This window comes from Leguminivora glycinivorella, chromosome 3, assembly GCF_023078275.1.
Source record: "Leguminivora glycinivorella isolate SPB_JAAS2020 chromosome 3, LegGlyc_1.1, whole genome shotgun sequence".
NCBI classification, from domain to species: Eukaryota; Metazoa; Arthropoda; class Insecta; order Lepidoptera; family Tortricidae; genus Leguminivora; species Leguminivora glycinivorella.
The window spans coordinates 9,871,650-9,893,390 of NC_062973.1; the positions used below are offsets into that span (position 1 = coordinate 9,871,650).

Genomic DNA, 21,741 nt, shown 5'->3' on the forward strand with positions numbered 1-21,741 from the left:
AGTGGAATTACTTGCAGAAAACGTTGCAGAGAAAAAAAAGTGCGCGTTGCCGACTACATATATTATATAGGCTACGGTGACTGCTTATCATCTACTGACGATAAGTATAAAATAAAAAGGCTAGACACCAATAATCTGAAATTTCGATTATCATTTTTCTCGGTCGAGGAAAAAGAGGCAGATTATAAAATAACGAAATTTAGATTTCGATATCCGATATCATATGGGTTCATAACTCCTGGCCCCGTAGCCGAATGGCATTTCCGTAAAGCGATACGCCGAATACGCAAGCGCGATTAGATATCTACTAGCGCTTCGTTTCGTGAGCGTTTCGTGAAACGAAATCGAAACGCCGCGAAACGAAATCGAAACGCCTGGCTCTGTCGTGCAATACGCAAGAGCGATAGAGATAGATACCTACGAAAGAGATATTATCGTGAGCGTTTGTGCATTCGGCTACGCACACTGGAGCCTAAAACGGTATTCACATTCAGATCCGATTGATTTATATATAAATCATTTATGATAAACCTTATCATGGTACAGTATCATTGATAATTCACAAATAAAAATTACATGTAATGATACATGGAAACTATTATTATTTTATTTATGTTTCGATATTATAGGTACCTACTATATTTATCAAAATCTTACTGATCGTATCAAATCATCTTCAATTTCTTTATACAGAACTGGAAGAGCTTTTGAAAGCAACAAAACATTTTTTTGACCTGAATCTAACCGGCCAGTGTGAGTAATACCTGGTGGTACCGATACCAGTATGTCCTGTCCCCATCCTCATAACATTCCATATCAGCCTAAGATTGCTGGTAGACGTTGTTGGGTATAATATAAAATAATACAATGATGTTTATGTCTCTGTTTACTGTGTTTTCGGTATTTTTTCATATCAGTGACAGTGCTATTAATCCACAGAGTAAGTTTTATTATTTACATGGGTTTTTAAAATTATAATTTGGTGGGATATGGGTTAAATTGTGGCGTAAGTAGGCGAGAGGCTGGCAATCTGTCACTGCAATGCCACAATTTGGATTTCTTTCAACCCCTTTTTGCCAAGAGTGGCACTGAAACTGTAGTTCATGTGCTCTGCCTACCCCATTATGGGATACAGGCGTCATTATATGTGTGTATGTATAATTTAGATATTTTAGTGTAATTGTACGACAGTATTAAAATGATTGTAAGGATATGCGGCAGGTACATATTTTATGTTGGAATCGTCCGTTTGGTCCGCTCTAATGCATGTCCTTTTTTTACAATCGGAAGATTTTTTTTTCGAGGCAAATAAAAAGTTCATGCGAATTTTAAATGCTCAATCCCTTTTAAATAACTCAAAAACCACCTAGTTTTTACCTCCTGTTGACTGCTTAAATAATCCTTTTCAAAGTTCATGCGAATTTTAAATGCTTTAGAATAATCAATCCCTTTTAAATTGGTTACAACCAGTTTAGTTAAACCACTCGCCTGGCTCGCATTTAGGAACATTCTAAATTTAGTCAAAGAGTCATAATCATAATAATCATAATCATAATATTTTATTTGTAAAACCAATTTACACGTCAATAATACATAATTAGTAATTAACTACAATACAAGTCGATAAATATATCGTTATTATCATTATTAAAGCTAACTAAAATATCTACTTTTTATTCTTCTTGTTGACACATTTACAACGTTAACATTTACTTCCAGGAACGCAGTTATCGTGTGCTCAAATAAAGCAGTTCGTGGACGGACACAACGTTCGTCGTCAACAGGTGGCGCGCGGCGCCGTGCCGCGGCAGCCTACGGCCTCTAATATGAAGTACATGGTAAGCTGTCTTACTTACCTACATACATAACATAATATAGTCATGCCAGCTTCTCGGAGTATGAAGAGATCACAGATTTGCACTTGCTACGATCCTGACTTACTAGCTATTACACTCGGCGCGCGCGATATCCCAAAATGAGATTCAAGCGTCAGCTTTCGCTCATGGAGATCCTCCACTCTCACCGCCCAATGGTCCTGACCTATTTTACATACGTACCTCTTTAGCTTCCTTCATTTTCATGATATTCGTCATACACGCTCGCCATTTTGAGGTGATCCTGACGAGGCCAAATTTGACGGGGTCTACCCTTTCCAACCTCCCTTATACACTCTAAGTTCACATTTATCAGTTTTAAAACTTTCTGTTCCTGTCTGGAGACTGTCATCATCATACTCGTTGCATTAACCCGGCATTTGTCACAGCTCATGGGAGCCTGGGGTCCGCTTTGACAACTAATCCCAAGATTTGGCGTAAGCACTAGTTTTACGAAAGCGACTGCCATCTGACCTTCCAACCCGAAGGATAACTAGGCCTTTTTGGAATTAGTCCGGTTTCACAATGTTTTCCTTCACCGAAAAGCGACCGGCAAGTATCAAATGACATTTCGCACATAAGTTCCGAAAAACTCATTGGTCCTGTCTGGAGACTGAATAAAACTGACCAAAGCATAATTAACTAATGTATATTTGTTACGCATGTTATAATTTCAGGTATGGGACGACGAACTTGCAGAAAAAGCAGCGAGTCGGGCTGAACATGGAATTTTCGGCCACAGTCAAACGATTGTTGGTAAATCAGTTTTTACGCATATCAGTTATGATAAGATATGGTTTAATAAATTGTCCAAATTGAGTTGACTGATGAAATGTTTTAGTTATCGAAATATCTCCAATCAACTCGCATCTTGACTATAAATTTCAATTTTCAACATTTTATTTTGTTCTGTTTTCAGAGTCACAAAGATGGAGCCAGATTGGTGAAAATATGTTTATAAATAACATCCCAGAGCCGTCCCATGTACCTAACATCGAGGAAACCTTGGACTTCTGGTTTGACGAGCACACAAAATACAATTTTGAGCCATACGGCCTAACTTTGCCCCCTGGTATCGGACATTACACACAGGTAATGAAATCCTTATAGATAATATGTATAATGTCACGCTATTACACTATATACATCGGGTTGGTATACTTGCCATGCTGTGCCGTGTATCTTTTTTTTTTTCTTTTTAATGAACTACGTTTCTTCTAATTGTCTGCCCACTTTCGTCATTCCTAACTTGATCATCTCCGTCTTTACCACTTAGTACTGTATGTGAAGTAGTTATAATTAGGGATTAATTTTCTATCTTTAGTCATATGTTTAGGACATTCCGGTCTGAGGGTTGACTCAGAGCGGACGCTGCACCACCACCTGCAGTGTATACTCAAACATACTTGTGTGTTTTATTAACTACAATTCCTAGATGTCAGTCTCACTCCTTCTTCTTTAAATCTGTTACCTTTTTCAATTCAGACTGTTTTGAAAACTAGATAGTACATTTTTTTTTTTTTTAATATTCATATATGATTGTTTTTTTTTTCTTTCTTCAATAGCATACAATATAATTGTACAATGCAAGCATCGCACATTTCTCGCGTCAGCATTAAAATTATTTGATTTACATTATTTTTTTTTTTTTTTAATAGGTCGCTTGTCAGGCGTCTAATGTATATTAGGTAATTATTGATGATAACATTGATAACTGATTGTATCGGCCCTATACTTCATTATATGCACCTATTATTGCTAGTAACTAGTAAATAGTACATATAAGTATTTAGTTATAGAACCTAATGTATCTGGAGCCTCGTCTGCCGACAAACCATACTCTGGTTTGGCAGAAGATAAATTTAGTTGTAGGTTTAGTTTTTGAATAAACATTTATTTCATTTTTCATTTCATCTAATGCAATTCATAATACTTACGGATATTATAATGTTTAGTTAGATCTACTCATAAATTTAATTATAAATTGCAGTGCATAGTTATTAAAACTTTTACTGTCTACTGTTTTTTTTTCTGGATCGAAAGGGCTCGTGATTCATTGCATTGTAATACATAGAGATACTATATAGAATATGCATTAAAATCCTATTCAGGGTCACGTATCCACTTTATCGTTTTATTGATTTTGTTTCATCATGATCAGCTTTCTTTCTCGTAGATACTTTGTACCACACAAAGTAATCAACGATTAATTTTCTAAAATAGATAGCTGTTCATATACTATTTAAGAAGTGCTTACCCAATTGACCCAATTATACTAACATCCGATTTATATCTACACAGTATGTATATATTTTAGATAAGACTTTTCTTTTAAAGTATTTTATCAACATCTTTTTTTTATTATTATTTTTTTTTTTTTATCTATCTTAAGATCTTAACTCTTAGGCTAGGCTATTTTATAATATGATTATTAAAGAAATTACAAAACCACTTTTTTTTTTTTGGCTGATTGGCGATTGACCATAGTCACACCCGATGGAAGGTGAAGATATAGTCGAAGATGGAGCTCACCGATTCAGTAATACTTAGCATATTCACTTTTATCTTAAAGAGACCGAGGTCGTATTTTTCTGGGAGCATCTATGGTGGGAGTGCATTCCATTCCTTTGATAAAATATTATCTAAATTATTACCCAAATATTATCTCCTTCATTTACTTTCTTTGCGCTGTTAACCGAACAAATCAGCATGCCCATTTACAAGGCATCAAGTCATACTGAAATTGACCGGAGTAACAGGAGTAACAGAATACTTATACAGCTCATCGAACTACGAGGTAACTACCTCGTAGTAGGTAAGCACAGTGTTTCTCCCCAGGTACCACGATTTGAATTTGTTTTTGCAGCTGTGTCTTTAAATTCCTTCAGGAGATGTTTTATCTTGACAGACTCAGCGTTTATTTATGTGTCACACGGAGAGAAAAACAACTAGATTTAATGTTCGTTCAACATTTCTATTTTTTTTTTTTTTGTTAAAATTGCGCCTACGTGTTCTTTCATTCCAACTACAACTTTGATGTTGTTAAGTGTAGTTACACTTCCTTCTACATTTTTTTTTATACCACGTCGGTGGCAAACAGTTATAGGGCCTCCTAATTGAAAGCGGTCACCGTAACCTATGGACGCCTGCAACTCAAGGGGTGTCACATGCGCGTCGTCGACCCATTAGAAACTTGTATACTCCTTTTTTTTTTTAGAACCCCATACTGTAGTTCATCGGGGAATACCTTGACATAGCTCATTCCACAGCCGGAGCGTTCGTGGGAGGAAATATTATTGTTTTTTTTTTTTTAACCAATCTTTTATTTAAACCAACAAGTCGATTTTGTAGAAGCACATGTCACATATTGATTTAAACATATGTTTGGCTGATTCAATTAAATATATTTTAACAAGTTTGACCTTGTTGTTTGGTTCGTACAAATTAATATTAATAAACACGCAACAAGACGAGTTTGTTAGATTCACAAGGCAAATTTCTCTCAGTTGTACCCTTAACTTCACATCCATCCGTCTATCAATCCATTTATATATAGAATAGAATCATGTTCCCTAACTTCTAAATAATGTGCATTGTAAGTAGTTAGGTACCTAGATAATTGACGTGAAGCATTGAAATCTGTGATTATTTAACATTTTACAATCACTACAGACAAAGCTGATTCAGCCGCTGATTGTTGTCCTTTTGTTCATTTTCTTGACCAGACGAAATAAGGTCACTAGTGAGATTTATTTTATAAATTTACAAACTTAGGTTACTAGTTCGCTTGGAAAATCTTATACAAATTTAATATGTATTCACGAAAGACAGACACATTTCAATATCCTCCCGTGAAATTACGCAAAAAAGTTCAGCATTTTTATTTCTTATTTTTTTTTCTATATTAGTTCAATAGAGGCTCACAGATCCATTAGTTTATTTGTTTTAACTGGACACCTGACTTGTATGAGATTCACCTACATGAATCTCTGCAGTATGTACCTATTACCCTAACTGATAACGAGTACCTTCAGTACCAATATATTTTTGTAATGATTTTCAACTGACGTAGATTGTCTTTGAAAATCTATCATAGATCAACTTAAATAGGCATGTCTTTCTCTTGAGGTCACCCATACTGACAAAGCCTTGTTGACGGTAAGCAGAGTTAGCAACTTCTTTTTTTTCCGCGTTGTTGAAATGTATCAAGCGTTCGCTTAATTTTATTCAATTCAGCTGCACCACTACGTGTTTTTTTATATACAATGCAATGTCAAACCAATGAACTGTCTTTATTTATTTATTTTTTTCACTCTTTTCACTCTGATTGACGTTAGCGGCATCTAGGTATATAAAGAGTGCTCTTTTCCAGCGCTCCCACCGAACTCCTACTGATGTAGGATCACCTTCGCTGTCAAATGCCTCCAACGACAATTAAGAAGCCATACTGGACTTTCTTGGGGCAACCTGTACCCAATCAATTTAATGATCCTAACTAACACAAGTCAAAATATATTATATTGAAAACATTTCAACTTATGCTATCTCAAAGTACTCAGTCATTGTACTTGAGTGTTTTACTGGGGTAGTTGTCTCAGACTCTCAGGCACTGGATGCCTTGGTATTTTTTTCTTTCATATGTGTAATTTATTTCGGTTTCAATTTAATGATATTTATTGACCGACGTCAATCTACTATTATGACAATTGAAGGCTCAGATAGCATTTATCATCTGATCTAAGCGTCATTTAAGCGCACGTTTTTTTTTTTTTTTTTAAATTGCTGTTTAACTATGTTTACAACAATTTAATGACCAGATAAATATATCTGCCTTAACCAAGGTAAGTATGTTTTTTTTTTTTCATTTATTTTACATGACAATTAAATGTCCAGATTCAGTAATCTGCTGGCTCCACATATATCTATATTTATCCTCGTAAGGCTAAAGTCATGTCAAATTAATGACCAGATACATTTTATCTGCTTTCAATGAGCCGTGCACACTGTACAGGTCAGATCATTGTTATTCTGTTACCAGTAGGTTTTTTTTTCCATGACAATTTAATGTCCAGATTCGGTAATCTGCTGTACTAACTAGCTTAATAACCAGAATTTCTGTTATCCAATTCACACACATGACAATTAAATGTCCAGATTCTGTAATCTGCTGTTTCCAAATTCGCAATTTAATGCCTTATTTTCAGCCACAAATGGCATAAAGTTTCATAGTACTTAGGTGCCAATTAAATGTTCGATACAATTGAATGTACAGAGTTGCATATCCGTTTAATGCCTCTTTTTTTCCTGCCGACTTTACTGACAAAGTAATTTAATACTTAGATGGAAACTGCTTATCATAAGTGCTTCAAAAATGTATTTTTTTTTTGTTCTATACCGTGTTTTTTTTTTTCGTTAAATTTGACACGTCGTTAGGTTCATTATCAAGAACCCTCCTGTATATTACTTTTAGGTAAATATGCAATAAAAAATGTTCATCCTTTTCATACATAATAAATTAATTTATTATTGTGAGGAACCCTTAAGAATAACATTCAAGTTAGAGTCAAGTGATTGACGGCATATGTCAAAACAAATAACATTAGGAATTTTTGTATTCAGCACTTTTTTTTTTTAACTCGATAACCGCAAGAATTACGACGCTAGTTTCATAGATAAATTAATTGTATTTGATGTAATGAATCTCTTTTTTTTTTAAGTTAACGTAATCCAATAACAACAGGGTGTATATTTCTTTATTTATTATAAGTAGGTATATTTAGCACTCTGAAGCTGGAGTCACCGACAAGTTCAATGTGGCGGTAGGTCTACACCAGGGGTCGGCTTTAAGTCCTTATTTGTTCCTCCTGGTTATGGATGCTCTGACATCGGACATACAGGAGGAAGCACCCTGGTGTATGCTGTTCGCCGATGACATTGTTCTTGTTGGGGAAAATGCACTTGAGGTCCAGAGCAGACTGGGAAAATGGCAAGAAAGACTGGAAAGTGTGGGACTGAAAATCAGTAGAACCAAAACTGAACATATGTTCTGCGATTTCGGTGGTCTATCCAGTTTTTCCCCTATTGCCTTAGATGGTGTATACCTACCAGTCTGCTCCGACTTCCGGTACCTTGGGTCATTATTCCAAAATGACGGAAGCATCGACCGTGACGTGAAAAATAGAATAAATGCGGGATGGATGAAATGGCGACAGGTCTCAGGGACAACATGCGATCGACGGATGCCCCTTAAACTTAAGGGGAAAATCTACAAGACGATTGTGAGGCCTGTTGTATTGTATGGATCTGAATGCTGGGCAACAAAGGTGGAGGATGAAAGGAGAGTGCACGTAGCGGAAATGAGAATGTTGAGATGGATGTGTGGAGTGACCAGAATGGATCGGATCAGGAATGAGTATATTAGGGGAAGTTTGAAAGTTGCGCCTATAACGGAAAAGATGAGGAGTGGCAGGTTGGCGTGGTTCGGTCATGTAATGAGGAGGGATGAATGTCATATAGGCAAAAGAATGTTGGAGATGAAGGTTGATGGATGGAGAGGGAGGGGTAAACCCAAACAACGCTGGATGGATTGTGTGAAAGAGGATATGAGGAAGAAAGATTTGAGTGTTGAGATGACGAAAGATAGAGGAGAATGGAAGAGGAAGACGTGTTGTACCGACCCCACATAACGTGGGATAAGGGTAGGAGGAAGAAGATTTAGCACTTAATGTGAACCCATCTAGTTTTCTGGTTTTTAAGTAATTAAATACTCAGATAAAACTGCTCGAAATCGGCGTTAGGAATGTTTACGTAAGTCAATCCGCGACAAGAGTATTAGTCACGATTTTATGGCATGTTCAATCAATTCAAGATTCACATTCAAGTGATAATCTATCTCTAAATAAGTGTTACTTTCCCGACATATGCATAGATCCTTTCATTTGCAGCTGTAGTTCAAATAACCACTTAATGAAGTCGTGACTTACGTTACTTTTACGTAAATTCACCCCTGTAAGGAAGTATACTTAGGTAAGTATTTATCTAGTTTGTTTTGGTTTTCACCTTACTCTCAAACATCGACTAATGCTACCATAGGACATTTAAGTGTGATGGTTGTACAACATTTTATCATTCAAGTAAATGCGTTATTTAGGTAAATAGCTTAACCATTCATAAATTTAGCAACATCACATAATTTTGTGTATTAAACCAACCAACAGGTAGATGGTAACTTCACTAATTAAAAATAAATATCATTTCTTTTGGTTGGACGAAAATTATTGTAATGATTCCGGGCTGTGATTTATGTAAATAATAAATCAATTTTATAAACCCACTACACATAAACTCAAATAACATTTTGGTACCTAAAAACATTTGGCAATCTAGGTAGGTAACCAAACCGTTTACTAGGTAGGTAGGAGCCACACACCGACACCTGTATAGGCATGACAATCTAGGAAGGCTGGCCGTATGTTGTCAATTGCCTCAAACATTTTATTAATTGCATCGTTCGGTTACCTGCTTAAGGTTTATATTCGCACGGTTGAAAGAAATAACATTTCATTTATTTTTATTTGGTTTTGACTTAATTCTTGAAAAACTGCCGTTATAATCATTTCGCTTTGTAGTATTTAATGAACAATGGAACAGAAAAACTGTTGTATAGAAATAATAAAAACATTATCGACCCCATCGCAAAGAGTCAGTAGCTAGCCAAGTAGCTATAATAGTTAGGTACACGTACGGATTTGTCCGCGGATAATGATGCAGTGGCAGACAAATCTGTATGTATTTTTCGCCACACATGGACGGATGCGTCCGCCAGACACATCTGTCGGGCAGATCCCACGGACAAATCCGTACTTGCATGGCTAGCGCTCCATGGTGAACGATACGAAACTGGCTCTGTCGCACACAAAAGTGCGATAGAGATAGATACTTACGATACGTTACGGAGTCCAAAAAATTGTACTCTTGGTTACTGACCTTCTCATAGCAGGTGATTTCTCACCTGCTGGTCAAATTTAATAGCAGCACACAATCCTACTTTTCCATGTATTGTCTTTTAAATAAAAGCATTCTAAAGAATAAGTTTCAAATCCATGATTTATCCAAATAGATCCCAACGTTTTGATTTCAGATGGTTTGGGCCGAATCCACCCACGTTGGCTGCGGGATCGCGCAGAAGAAAGAAGACGGATGGACCACTACGATGATAATTTGTCACTATGGGCCCGCGTAAGTTGTTGATAAGAATATTGTTTGTTTAACTAACATATTTTTAAATTAAAGGAAAAATGGAAAAATTCACACCTCCGGCAGGACTGCACCACGGAGGCCACGCCTTCCCTCAATTCGGAGGCCTTAGGGTAGCGCTAGATGTGTGCAAATTTATCTTTTCCTTCCCCCAATCAATTATCGTCTAGTCAACTTCAACCTTTTAGGGTAGCGTTATAGCAAACATCTACCCGTAAGAATAGATCTTAACAGGCACTGGAGTCTCAATTTCCAATAATATTTTAAATTGAATTAATAATATTATAAATCGTCTGATATGATATATGGCTACATAAAAAGGTAAATTCTGTAAAAAATATAATTATTCTACAACATTTTTATACCAAAATAGCAAGAGGTAAGTCGGTGCCTGAATCAGTGAGGAAAATTATAATTTCCAGTAACAATAGCGGCAAATCTACGTTCCAAAATATTCGAAGACCTTTTTTTGCCAGATCTACGGCGCATACAATCATCCAGCATCAACTAAAACACGGAACCGTCTCCTGTTTAAATAAATCTGGCCGTCGAAGAATAACTGCCAAAGAGAAAACAGGATTTTGAGGAGCATCATCAGGAAAAATCGTCATGCAAGAGCAGGAGAACTTACCTAACTATGGCATGACGCGATCAAAATAAACATTTCAGTCGATACCTGAAAGACAGTAATGAAAATAATGGGCTTCGGTTTTCACACCGCTAAACAGAAACCATTACTTACTCAAAAGCAGAAAACTAACAGGTTGAAATTTGCACAAAAGTACAGAAACTGGACTGCCGATCAGTGGCGAAAAATAATATGGAGCGACAAATCCAAATTTGAGGTCATAGTTGGCGATGAACGAAGTAAAGTCATTCAAGAAAAAGGAGATGCATTTCACAAAGACTGTCTTGAACGCAAGGTGTAGTTTCCAGCATCTTTAAATGATTTGGGGCTGTATGTCGGCACAGGGTGTGGGATGTCTGCAATTTATAGATGGAACCGTCAATGCAGAGAAATACAAAAGCATCTTGGAATAGAGTTCACTACCGTCTATAAGAAAGTTCAAGTATATAAATGGATTTACTTTTCAACAAGATGGTGCCTTATGTCATACTGGCAAGACAACGATGGAGTGGCTCAAACAAAAACAAATTCCTACCATATCATGGCCATCCAGCAGTCCAGACTTGTCTCCCATAAAAACTTTGTAGTGGTAAATGAAGAAAAAGTTGCGAAAAGATCCTTCTAAATCCAAAGCTGATTTTAAGGAGAAACTTGTGAGTGTCTGGAATGGAATAACCCCTGAGTATAGACAGTTGGTAGATACAATGCCGCTCAGAATGAAGGCCGTTTTAGATGCAAAAGGTGACGCCACCAAGTGGTAGTTGTTCTTTTCTGCATCGGCTACGCTGAAGACGAACATTTTTGCGAGTGTTACATTTGGTGAAATTATGTTTTTTTGTTTACTAGTGAGGAAAATTGTTAATTTATGTTTTGAATAAATAAAATATGCATTATAAGCTCTCTTGTTTTTATGCTACATGTTCTACTAATCATCTAATTCATCCTGAATTTTGAGGTCGAAGTTAGGACATAATATTTTTTTCATACTAGACGATATCATTTGCATTGGGGCTCGTATGTACTAACCTATTAACCCATACTAAAGGGTGATTCTTGAAAGTGTAAATTTTCCCCGTCCTCGGGAAAAAAGTACCCGTAACATTGAAATAAATCATCAAACTATCTTTTTTTCTATTAAAGTACCACATAATCTAACTGGGGCATGAATGTATTTTTGCCGTGCCTAATAAGCGTCCGTAACGCTCCCGATATCGCGGGGACGACATGACAAGTCGTAAGAATTCTGAGCTATGACGGTAAATATATACAGTTTCTGCAAAATCGACAAAAAACATACTTTTTTTTTCATTCCCCTGGTTCTCATTCCCTCTGATTTCAAACAGGGTAGTGATAATTTTACTAAGCTTTTTGGACGGTATTCATTAAAAGTGATGCCTATTCGATAAATGTAATAATAATTAGCCACTCTCAAGTGTTGCTCTGTTGTCGCACCGTGCGTGCGGCCGTTTTGCAGGGCCTACTCAATGAGTTGGCGAGTCACCGCTTGCCTTTTACAATTGTGAGACTAAATTGTCACGGCAGGTGTCCGATAGTCTCCTCCCATAGCCCTTTAACCCTTAATTTGGCAGGCAAAAAAAAAATTAAATCTTATGTTTTTTTATATTTGAACGGGCTTGTAGGGTTCTAATAAATCTTAAAAAAATATAAAAAAAAATCTGGAATCTTTATTTTGGAAAAAAAACAACGTATGTCACGTCATACTCTGCCAAATTAGGGATATTTTTTTGTGGAAAAAAAACAAGTTTTTTAGGAAATTACAAAAAGGTTTATTTATTAAATGACATAGAATGGAATAATCCATATCATTTCTAAAAAAAGAAAACAAAACTCTGGTAAAAAACTAAAACAAATTGAAAAAAATTTTGAAAAACAACTCCTGGTTCTCAAAAAAAAAAAATACTAGCAAAAAAAACTAGGTAAGTATAAAAGTATACATTTTGAAATGGAACATAGTGGCGGAAATTATTGTTTAGTGTGGTATTCTAAATGACAATTTCTATTATTTTTGCCAGCCACAAAACACAAACGAATGTTACACTTTATGCAGATCACTGTGGTAAGTTTTGTGCAAAGACGATGCAATCAGAAGCGGCATTTGCCAGCGGTACCAGTGCAAGCAAGCGTCCACCACGTGTTTGCACCTGATGCTGTAGGCAACAGAAAAAAGATATGGTGCTCATTCCCACAAACCGAAGAAAAAACTCAAACAGAACAAAATAAAATAAAAACCTAAATTTGGCAATGTATACCGTGTCATACATAAACGTTTTAAGGTTCTTTTTTCACTATTTGGCAGTGTATGCTCCACCATACAGATAAAACACAACTTAAGGGTTAACCAGTTCATCCAACTTTCAAAACAATAACCCATGACCTTAGCTCCCATCGCAGCACAAAAGTGCTGCACTGCAATAATAGTCTTTGCACCTGGCGGGGACCACCTCCGGTTGTATCATATTGTGCGCTCGGGGATGGTATCCGCCACGTGTATCCCTTGCCTTTAGATTAAAATGTCTAAAAGGGCCTCTGTGATGTTGGTTTTGGCCCCACGCATGCCTCCCAAAGGTCCGGGACCCCATGGTCCCGAGATATGGAAAAGACAAACAAATAATAATAATAAAGCCTTTATTTCCATTAACTCTCAAAATATAGTCCTTACACCCTGGCGGGTGTTGCCTCTGCGTGTGTCCCATGATATGGGCAAGGGCAACATCCGCTCGGTGTACCCCTTACATTTCATTAAAGTGTCGAAAGGGTCTCTACGCGTTGGCTTCGGCCCCGCGCACGCCTCCCAAAGGTCCGGAATACCATTGTTCCGTGATGGGAAAGCCTTTATTTGACTCCTTAATAAAATATCATATACATGTCATCATCTCTTTACATTTATATATTTATAATTCTACAATTTTTTTTAATAATTTAAAATATACATAATCTATGATTTTTTTTTAATGTCATTTAAAACTAATTTTATTAAGGACCTCTCTACAGAGTGAAGTCCTCCTCCATTTTTCTCCACATGTCTCTATCGGTAGCCTTTTCTGTCCAGTCTTTGCCCGCTCTGTTGACTATTTCGTCGCACCATTTTTGCACTGGCTTTCCTCTCTTTCTCTTACCAACCGGGCCGCTCCATATGGTCGTCTTTTTTGTCCACCTATCGTTCTTCATACGAGCAATATGGCCGGCCCATTTCCACTTTAATTTCTTGCAGTGTTGTAATGCGTCTATGACTTTTGTTATTTTTCTTATATCTTCACTTTTCTTTTTGTCTTTTAATCTTAGTTTCAGAATGCTACGCTCCATCGCTCTTTGAGTTGTTGTTATCTTTTTTCTTGTGTGTTTATCGAATATCCATGTCTGTGATGCGCAAGATAGAGTTGGTAAGATGCACGAATCTAAGACGAGCTTTTTAAGTTTTATCGGGGTATTTGATTTCAGTATTTCTTTCAGGCTCCAAAACTTGTTCCACGCCATATTTACACGTCTAGTTAGTTCATCCAGGTGTCTAGACTTTTTAAAGGATATTTGCTTACCCAGGTATATATATTCTTCAACATATTCCAAAGGGGCGTTGCTAACATTTATGGCGATTTTTTTATGGTTTGTCATTACTTTGGTTTTTGTCGTGTTTAAATTTAGACCGATTTCGCAGCTGACATTTACAATTTCCTTCAACATAGACTCTAACTGTGACGCACTTTCTGCGAAGAGTACTATGTCGTCCGCAAATCTAAGATTGCTAAGATACTTTCCATTGACTAAAATACCTTTCTTTTCCCATTTTAGATTTTTCATTGTTTTGAAGTACGGTGATAAAAATTCTCGGTGATAAAGGGTCTCCTTGGCGGACGTCCTACATAATATGTCTATTTCTGATCCTGATTTATCCAAAATTATTTTACTCTTGCTTTTCTTATATATGTCCTTTATAACTTCAATTGCTTCCGATGGTACTTCGCATTCTTGTAAAGCTCTCCATAATGCTTTCGTGGGAGATAGAGTCGAATGCCTTTGCATAATCTATAAATGCGAGGTAGAGCGGACGGTTCAATTCTAAGTACTTCTCTATCACTATTTCCAGAGAGTGGATGTGATCTATGGTCGAATAACTTTTTCTAAAGCCCGCTTGCTCTACTGGCTGGTGGTTCTCCGTATATTCCGCGAGGCGTTCTTCCACACAGGAAGCAAATAGCTTGTAAAGATTTGGTTGTAAGCTTATTGGTCTGTAGTTGCCAATATCTGAGGGGTCTCCCTTTTTATATAGGAGAACAATGTCAGATTTGGCCCATTCGTCAGGTATGGTTTTTTCGTCTAATACTTTATGGAATAGAGAGGTCAGGGTGGCTAGCCGAATGGCACAATCGCTCACGAAACGCTCACGAAACGAAGCGCTAGTAGATATCTATCTCTATCGCGCTTGCGTATTGGTGCGACAGAGCCAGCGGCGTATCGCTTTCGTTTGGCGTCGGAGAAATGCCATTCGGCTACGGGGCCTGGTATGGCGCTAGTATAGGCTTTCCTGCTATGATTAATTCATTTGGAATGCCGTCCGGGCCGTTACTTTTTTCTTTCTTCAAAAATTCTATTTTTGTTGATATTTCTTGGAGTGAAAATCTTTTTAAGGTGGTATTGTTTTCTATGTGTGGTAGAGTCTCGGATTGTGATGTTGACTTTACTGAGTACAGATCTGAATAAAATTTTGTAGCTTCTCTTATTATACCTGGCCTTGAAAATGTTTCGGTGTTTTTTGTAGAGTTCTTTTTCAGGCACGGGATCCATGTTTTTGAGGTTCTTAGTTCCTTCAAGCCTTTTTTCATACTGCCTGATTTATTTAAATGTTTTTCAATAATAGATAATTTATACTCTTGATATCTTTTCTGATAATTTTATAGGTGTTTTTATATAAATAGCTTCTCTCTTTCTTTTCTTCTTTACTTAAGTGTTTTTTATTTGTTAACTCGTTTCTTCTTTGCAAGAGCAATTTTGTACTGTCCGAAAGGCTAAACTTCTGTTTATGAGTGTATTTGTCACTTGAAATCGATTTAATACTCTCCTCAATAGCGTTCTTGATTTTTCCATAGTACATCTCTACATTTTTTACATCTTCTAGGTTTTTATTTGTAATTTGTGCTTCTAGAGCTGTTTTAAATCGATGCTGCTCGTCCATTGTGCTCAGTGTATATTTCTTACTTTTATATTTGGCTCTAGATTTTTTGCCTTTGGTTAGTTGAAATGTACATCTGACCAGTGGCTCGTTTCTCGAAAGGTACAAGCCTTGTATTACGAGTGTGTTTCCATGACAACCCATACGATTTGACAGTTCGCGCACTTGTAATACAAAGCTTGTACCTTTCGAGAAACGGGCCCCAGCCTGTGGTCGCTTGGTTGGATATTGTAGGTTTTGCACTACTTCGATGTTGACGACTTTTTCTTTTATGTTTGATAAAATATAGTCTATTTGACTCTTTTTCTTTTTCGGCGAGAGCCATGTCCATAAATGTTTTTCTTGTTTTTTGAATAAGCTGTTGATTACAAATAGGTTATTCTCCCAGCAAAACTGAAGTAGAGTCTCGCCTCTTTTATCTCTTTTTCAAAGAATGAGGTGCCCATTATTTTGTCTTCTCCTTTCTTTTTTTTTATTTCGATATATTTAATTCGATAAATGTACTTATGATTAAATATAATTTCATATTTTATTACAAAAATAAAGAAATTTGTTTAAAAAAAATACGCCAAGGGAATGACATCAAGAATCGAATTCTCAAGAATGACCCTAAATTTGTTTTTTATCATGCAGAAACGTCTGCGAGCGATATTACATATTCCATATTCCATTTTTCCTTCTGTTTCTGCATGATAAAAAACAAATTAAGTCAAAAAGACCATCTCAGCCCAACTCCAAGAAGTGATTAGACAATATTTACAATTACGTATCTTGTAGGTTAGGTAATTTATTTCTGTATTATTAAGCATATAAATGAATATAGTTGTTACATGTATAGTTAGATAACTGGTGCGTTTCGTTTTCAGGGGCAACATCCTTGGTCAAGTTCCGTACAAAAGCAACGGGGCGGCACGACATCTCCGCTGCGTGAATCGCTCCTGTGATAATCCTTACGGAAGATACTGTACATGACGGAACACAGGGAAATGAGAATCGTTAAATATGCTTAGACTTTAGTTACATAAAAATAATAGTTTATAACTTTATTTAACACAACAATAAAAGAACGTAGATATATAAATAAAATAAAAATTTCAATAAAAATATTGTTTTTGTGTTAGTTAAAGCGATAATCTACATAGAGAATGTGAAAAAAGTAAATTTTTAGACATATTTTATGTTTAATTGTCGTCACAAAACTGACAGCATGTTAATTTTTGTTAACGACTTACGCTAATTGGGGGGGCCCAAATTTTGAAAATGCCCTTAGTCCTCGTTGCATTGCAGTCAGAAGGAAGTCTTCGATTTTGCTCTGAATAAGTCTCGCATTCCGCCGGTGTCTCGAATACCAAGACAAGAGACAGTCTGCCCCTAACTTTCCGGAAACTTTAACTCCACGTTAAGGGGCACGATGTCCGTTCTTTTTTGTCCACAAGTTTTAAATGAAGCTTCGTATTGTTTCTAGTACTTCGCTTAAACTGCTTCGACAACTTCGTACTGTGCAAGTTGTGCTAAGTTTTAAGAGTCACCTTGGAAAAATGTTTTTCATTTCTCTTGCACGAGAAATTTATTTTTAATTTGTAGAAGTTATTACTGCAAACAAACAAAATTATATCAAGAAATTTTACATTAATATCATGCATGATTGGTATATTGTTTTGTATAATGGTTACTCGCGTTCGCAAAGATATGTACATCAGGGCCTGTAGCCAAGACCACAATCGTTGAAGGACTGCGCGTGTACCTATCTGATGAGTAGTGGTGCTAATGAGTATTCAACTAACCAACTTTGGCGGCTGCACTTAATTTTTACGAGAATTCTGCCGCGACAAGAGCTATATAGATTACGATTAAATAAAAAATAGGTATGGCATTTATTCAAATGATTTCAGTTTTTTCTTTGGTTAATAGCGATTTGTCTTATATAATCTTGTTAGAATTTCTTCGTGTAGGTACTTAATAGGGCTATGAAACTGGAACTAACCAGAGAGACGCTGAACAAACAGTGATTCTGCTAGCAATTAAAGTTTTGTTTTCCTGTAAGTTCGCCAATTATTCCAGCTTAAAAAATCCTTTTGGTTTTGTGTGGTAACGGGTTAAGAATTTCACCACCCTCTTTCCTCCCTTGGGTGTTTTAAAAGTCGGCTGTGGGGTATTGGTTCCATTGTGGTGTGGGCGATGGGCTGGCAACCTTTCAGCAATATCACAATTTCGTTTTCCTTCAACCCCTTAATTACTAAGCGTGGCAGTGAAACTTGAGATTCCTGTTTTTCCGTATGTATGTAATTTTTCGTTTGATTGCAAGCAAACAGTCTGAATGAATTTGCTAATTGAAGGTCGAGTATCATCATAATTACCTATACTGTTCAACGAGCCATATAATTTAATAAAATATACCCCCGACTGGTAGTTCATTGATGGGCGGGGTGGATTTCCCAGATAACGATTGGTTCGATAATTTATTGGAGGAAATTCCGATTTTGATAAAAAATATTCTTAATTACAGCTATAGTGTACGTGGCTGCGCTTATTTATGTTATACAAAATAAGGAAAAACTCTGTGCGACTCGCACGATATCGCAACATGTGCTAGACCGTCTATTCTTCGATATCTTTGGTATAACTTAATCCAAAAGTAATTTTGCTCGAATATATTTTTAGACTTTCTTTTTATATTTAGCTGCAATACACGTTATAAATAACATAACCACCTTTAATACTCGTATAATAAATTGCACGTGAGAATTTTCTAAAGGCATGAAAGTCAACTCGGGTAAATGAATTTACATACCTGCCTCGGCGGTAAACAAGATCGGAGTCTGTTAGCTTTTTATTTCTCAGTAATTGGATCCTGCTCCGCGTTTATTGGTCGAATTTAATTTCGAAAAGTGAGAATAATATTAAATAAAGGTATTTACGTACACATATTTAGGTATTGTTTAACTTTAATTTGTTTCCTTTTTGGCTTTTGTTTTTTTCCTCCTTTTTGAGTCGTGTTTTTTTTTCTTTTATTTTGTAGTTTCATAGTACGTACCTTGGTATAAACCGTAATAAGTAACAAAATAATAATTGAATTTTTTAAATATTGGGGACACATGGGGATATTACACAGATCAACTTAGCCCCAAACTAAGCAAAGCTTGTACTATGGGTGCTAAGCGACGATATACATACTTAAATAGATAAATACATACTTATAAATATACTTAGAAAACATCCATGACTAAGAAACAAATATCTGTGCTCATCACACAAATAAATGCCCTTACCGGGATTCGAACCCAGGACCGCGGCTTAGCAGGCAGGGTCACGATCACGACCAACTGAGCCAGACCGGTCGTCGAAATATTTTAACTTTATTTACCTACATTCAGCAAAAGTAGACATCATAACCATAATGTGGCCTAAAAACCGTAACCGTACAATAATATAATAAATATAGTAAGGCCCACTTGCACTAACCACACTTAACTCTGGGTTAGCGTGCTGTCATCTGTCAAATTCCATATAAAACGGTGGGTTAATCCTCTGGTTAACCCACCATTTTCGTTGGTGCAAGTGGCCCTAAGTCGCATACCTATTTGTATATACAGTGTGTTACCAGCATGCGGTCATTTATTAAAACCAATAATATGATAAATTTGCAATCGTTTTCGTATATCAGCAAATCATAGTTATGTAAATTAGCTGCAAAATTAATTTTGCAAAATTTGTCAATGTAATTACTGCGTGCACTTTGTAATCGTCATTACTCACTTCGCTAACACTTATAAGCTGTTATTGCCCTTATCTATTTGACAAGTATCTGCGCTGTACATTGCTGGCAATAAGAAAATGTTAGAAAGTTTATAAAGTCAACATTTTCATTCAAAAATAAGTTAAGGCCATGTTTAAATTGAATAACCATGTATACCACGATTACGCCCCCTTGGAAAAAACCTATTACGCTTTTAAAAAAGCTTGCTCGTGACACACTGTATACTATTCACGATTAAGAAAAAGTAAAAAACGGCAAACCAACAGCGCCAACAGCGCCAGTATCGCGTTTGAGTGGCGGCTTCAAGAAGGAAAGCGAGCCCGCAAACGCCCCGTACACACCGGGAGACGAAGCGTAGAGAACGAGCTGCGGGAGTTCGGACTGAGTTGAAACGAGGCCAAGGCGGTGGCTCAAGATAGAAAGGCGTGGAAGAATCTTGTAGAGATCCTATGCACCTATGGCGTGCCCTAGGACAATCAACAACAACAACAACTAAATCGAATACAAAAATATTAATTAAGCGAGAACGTACCTACAGGTATCTAAGCACATACATATGTATAAGTATAAACCGTTCACAATTTAGATTTGCGCCACTTTAGCTACCTCCATTAAGCCATCGTCGAAGCGGCAAATTGCATCAAATGTGTTGGGAAGAGCATATCAAATAACCGCATTTTGGGATCAATGCTAATACCGGCTTCACAATAGCGTTAGCGTTTTATCGATTTTATTGAGCTTAACAGGGTGGTTTTAAGCAAAAATGTGTCACCTGTCAACAAAAGTTAATGTCTCAATAAAAATATTGTCTTTTATAGTAAAATTTTTGAGTTGACATCTTATTGCAAAATGCATGCGGGATGACACATTATTGCGTATGAGCATTTACTTTGACTTCAGGCTTTCCAATTTTATGTAAGAATGTCCAAAATCAACCCCTCTTAGCGTTCAGTTTTACCTACACCCATACGCGAACAAAAATATATGCAGTATCTGCACATTTAGAACTCATAAATGTATAAATAAAATTGATGACAGAATGTTAACAATGTTGACGTCAATTTCAAATTAAATCATTTATTATCATTAAAAATAAAAAACATGTTACACATCACTTTACAAAATGCATCCACAGCGCAGGCTTCGTCAAAGTATGCTATATTATGTAATTTATGTCAAAAGGGTCATCAATACAAATCAAGTAGGTCATAAACGTTATTATAACTAAAATATTCCTCCCTGGACCGTACCTGGCTCAAAAGTCCCCATTATTCCCGCTGCATTACTCATAAATTGTGATTGAAGAGGGATATAAATTGGTATTAGTATTTTTATAATAAAGGATAAAGGAAATATGGGAAAAACGTACACTTTCCTATGGTTTTCCGGTTCTATATGCTAAAAATATGATCACATCCCTAAATATTGTCAGTTATAAAAATTACACCCTGCATTACCAATTTACCAATCAGGTAGGTATCACTTATGAATCTTATGATTATAATATGGGATGAAACGCTCCAAACTCAATGTCGACGAGGCACTGAACATTGTTAAATTCATTACAATTACGATCATCAAAGTTTTTTAAATAAGCTGTTGATTACAAATAGGTTATTCTCCCAGCAAAACTGAAGTAGAGTCTCGCCTCTTTTATCTCTTTTTACAAAGAATGAGGTGCCCATTATTTTGTCTTCTCCTTTCTTTTTTTTTATTTCGATATATTTAATTCGATAAATGTACTTATGATTAAATATAATTTCATATTTTATTACAAAAATAAAGAAATTTGTTTAAAAAAAATACGCCAAGGGAATGACATCAAGAATCGAATTCTCAAGAATGACCCTAAATTTGTTTTTTATCATGCAGAAACGTCTGCGAGCGATATTACATATTCCATATTCCATTTTTCCTTCTGTTTCTGCATGATAAAAAACAAATTAAGTCAAAAAGACCATCTCAGCCCAACTCCAAGAAGTGATTAGACAATATTTACAATTACGTATCTTGTAGGTTAGGTAATTTATTTCTGTATTAT

At 36.1% G+C, this 21,741-nt stretch overlaps 1 protein-coding gene across 1 annotated transcript; it reads left to right on the forward strand.

Moving 5' to 3' along the window:
* Positions 1-821: 821 nt before the first annotated feature.
* Positions 822-17,000, forward strand: LOC125224750 (scoloptoxin SSD552-like). Its single transcript, XM_048128201.1, has 6 exons — positions 822-940; positions 1,720-1,838; positions 2,552-2,630; positions 2,794-2,966; positions 10,015-10,112; positions 16,810-17,000. The coding sequence occupies exons 1-6, from the start codon at positions 868-870 to the stop codon at positions 16,913-16,915; spliced, it is 648 nt and encodes a 215-aa protein (XP_047984158.1). The 5' UTR covers positions 822-867; the 3' UTR covers positions 16,916-17,000.
* Positions 17,001-21,741: the final 4,741 nt, after the last annotated feature.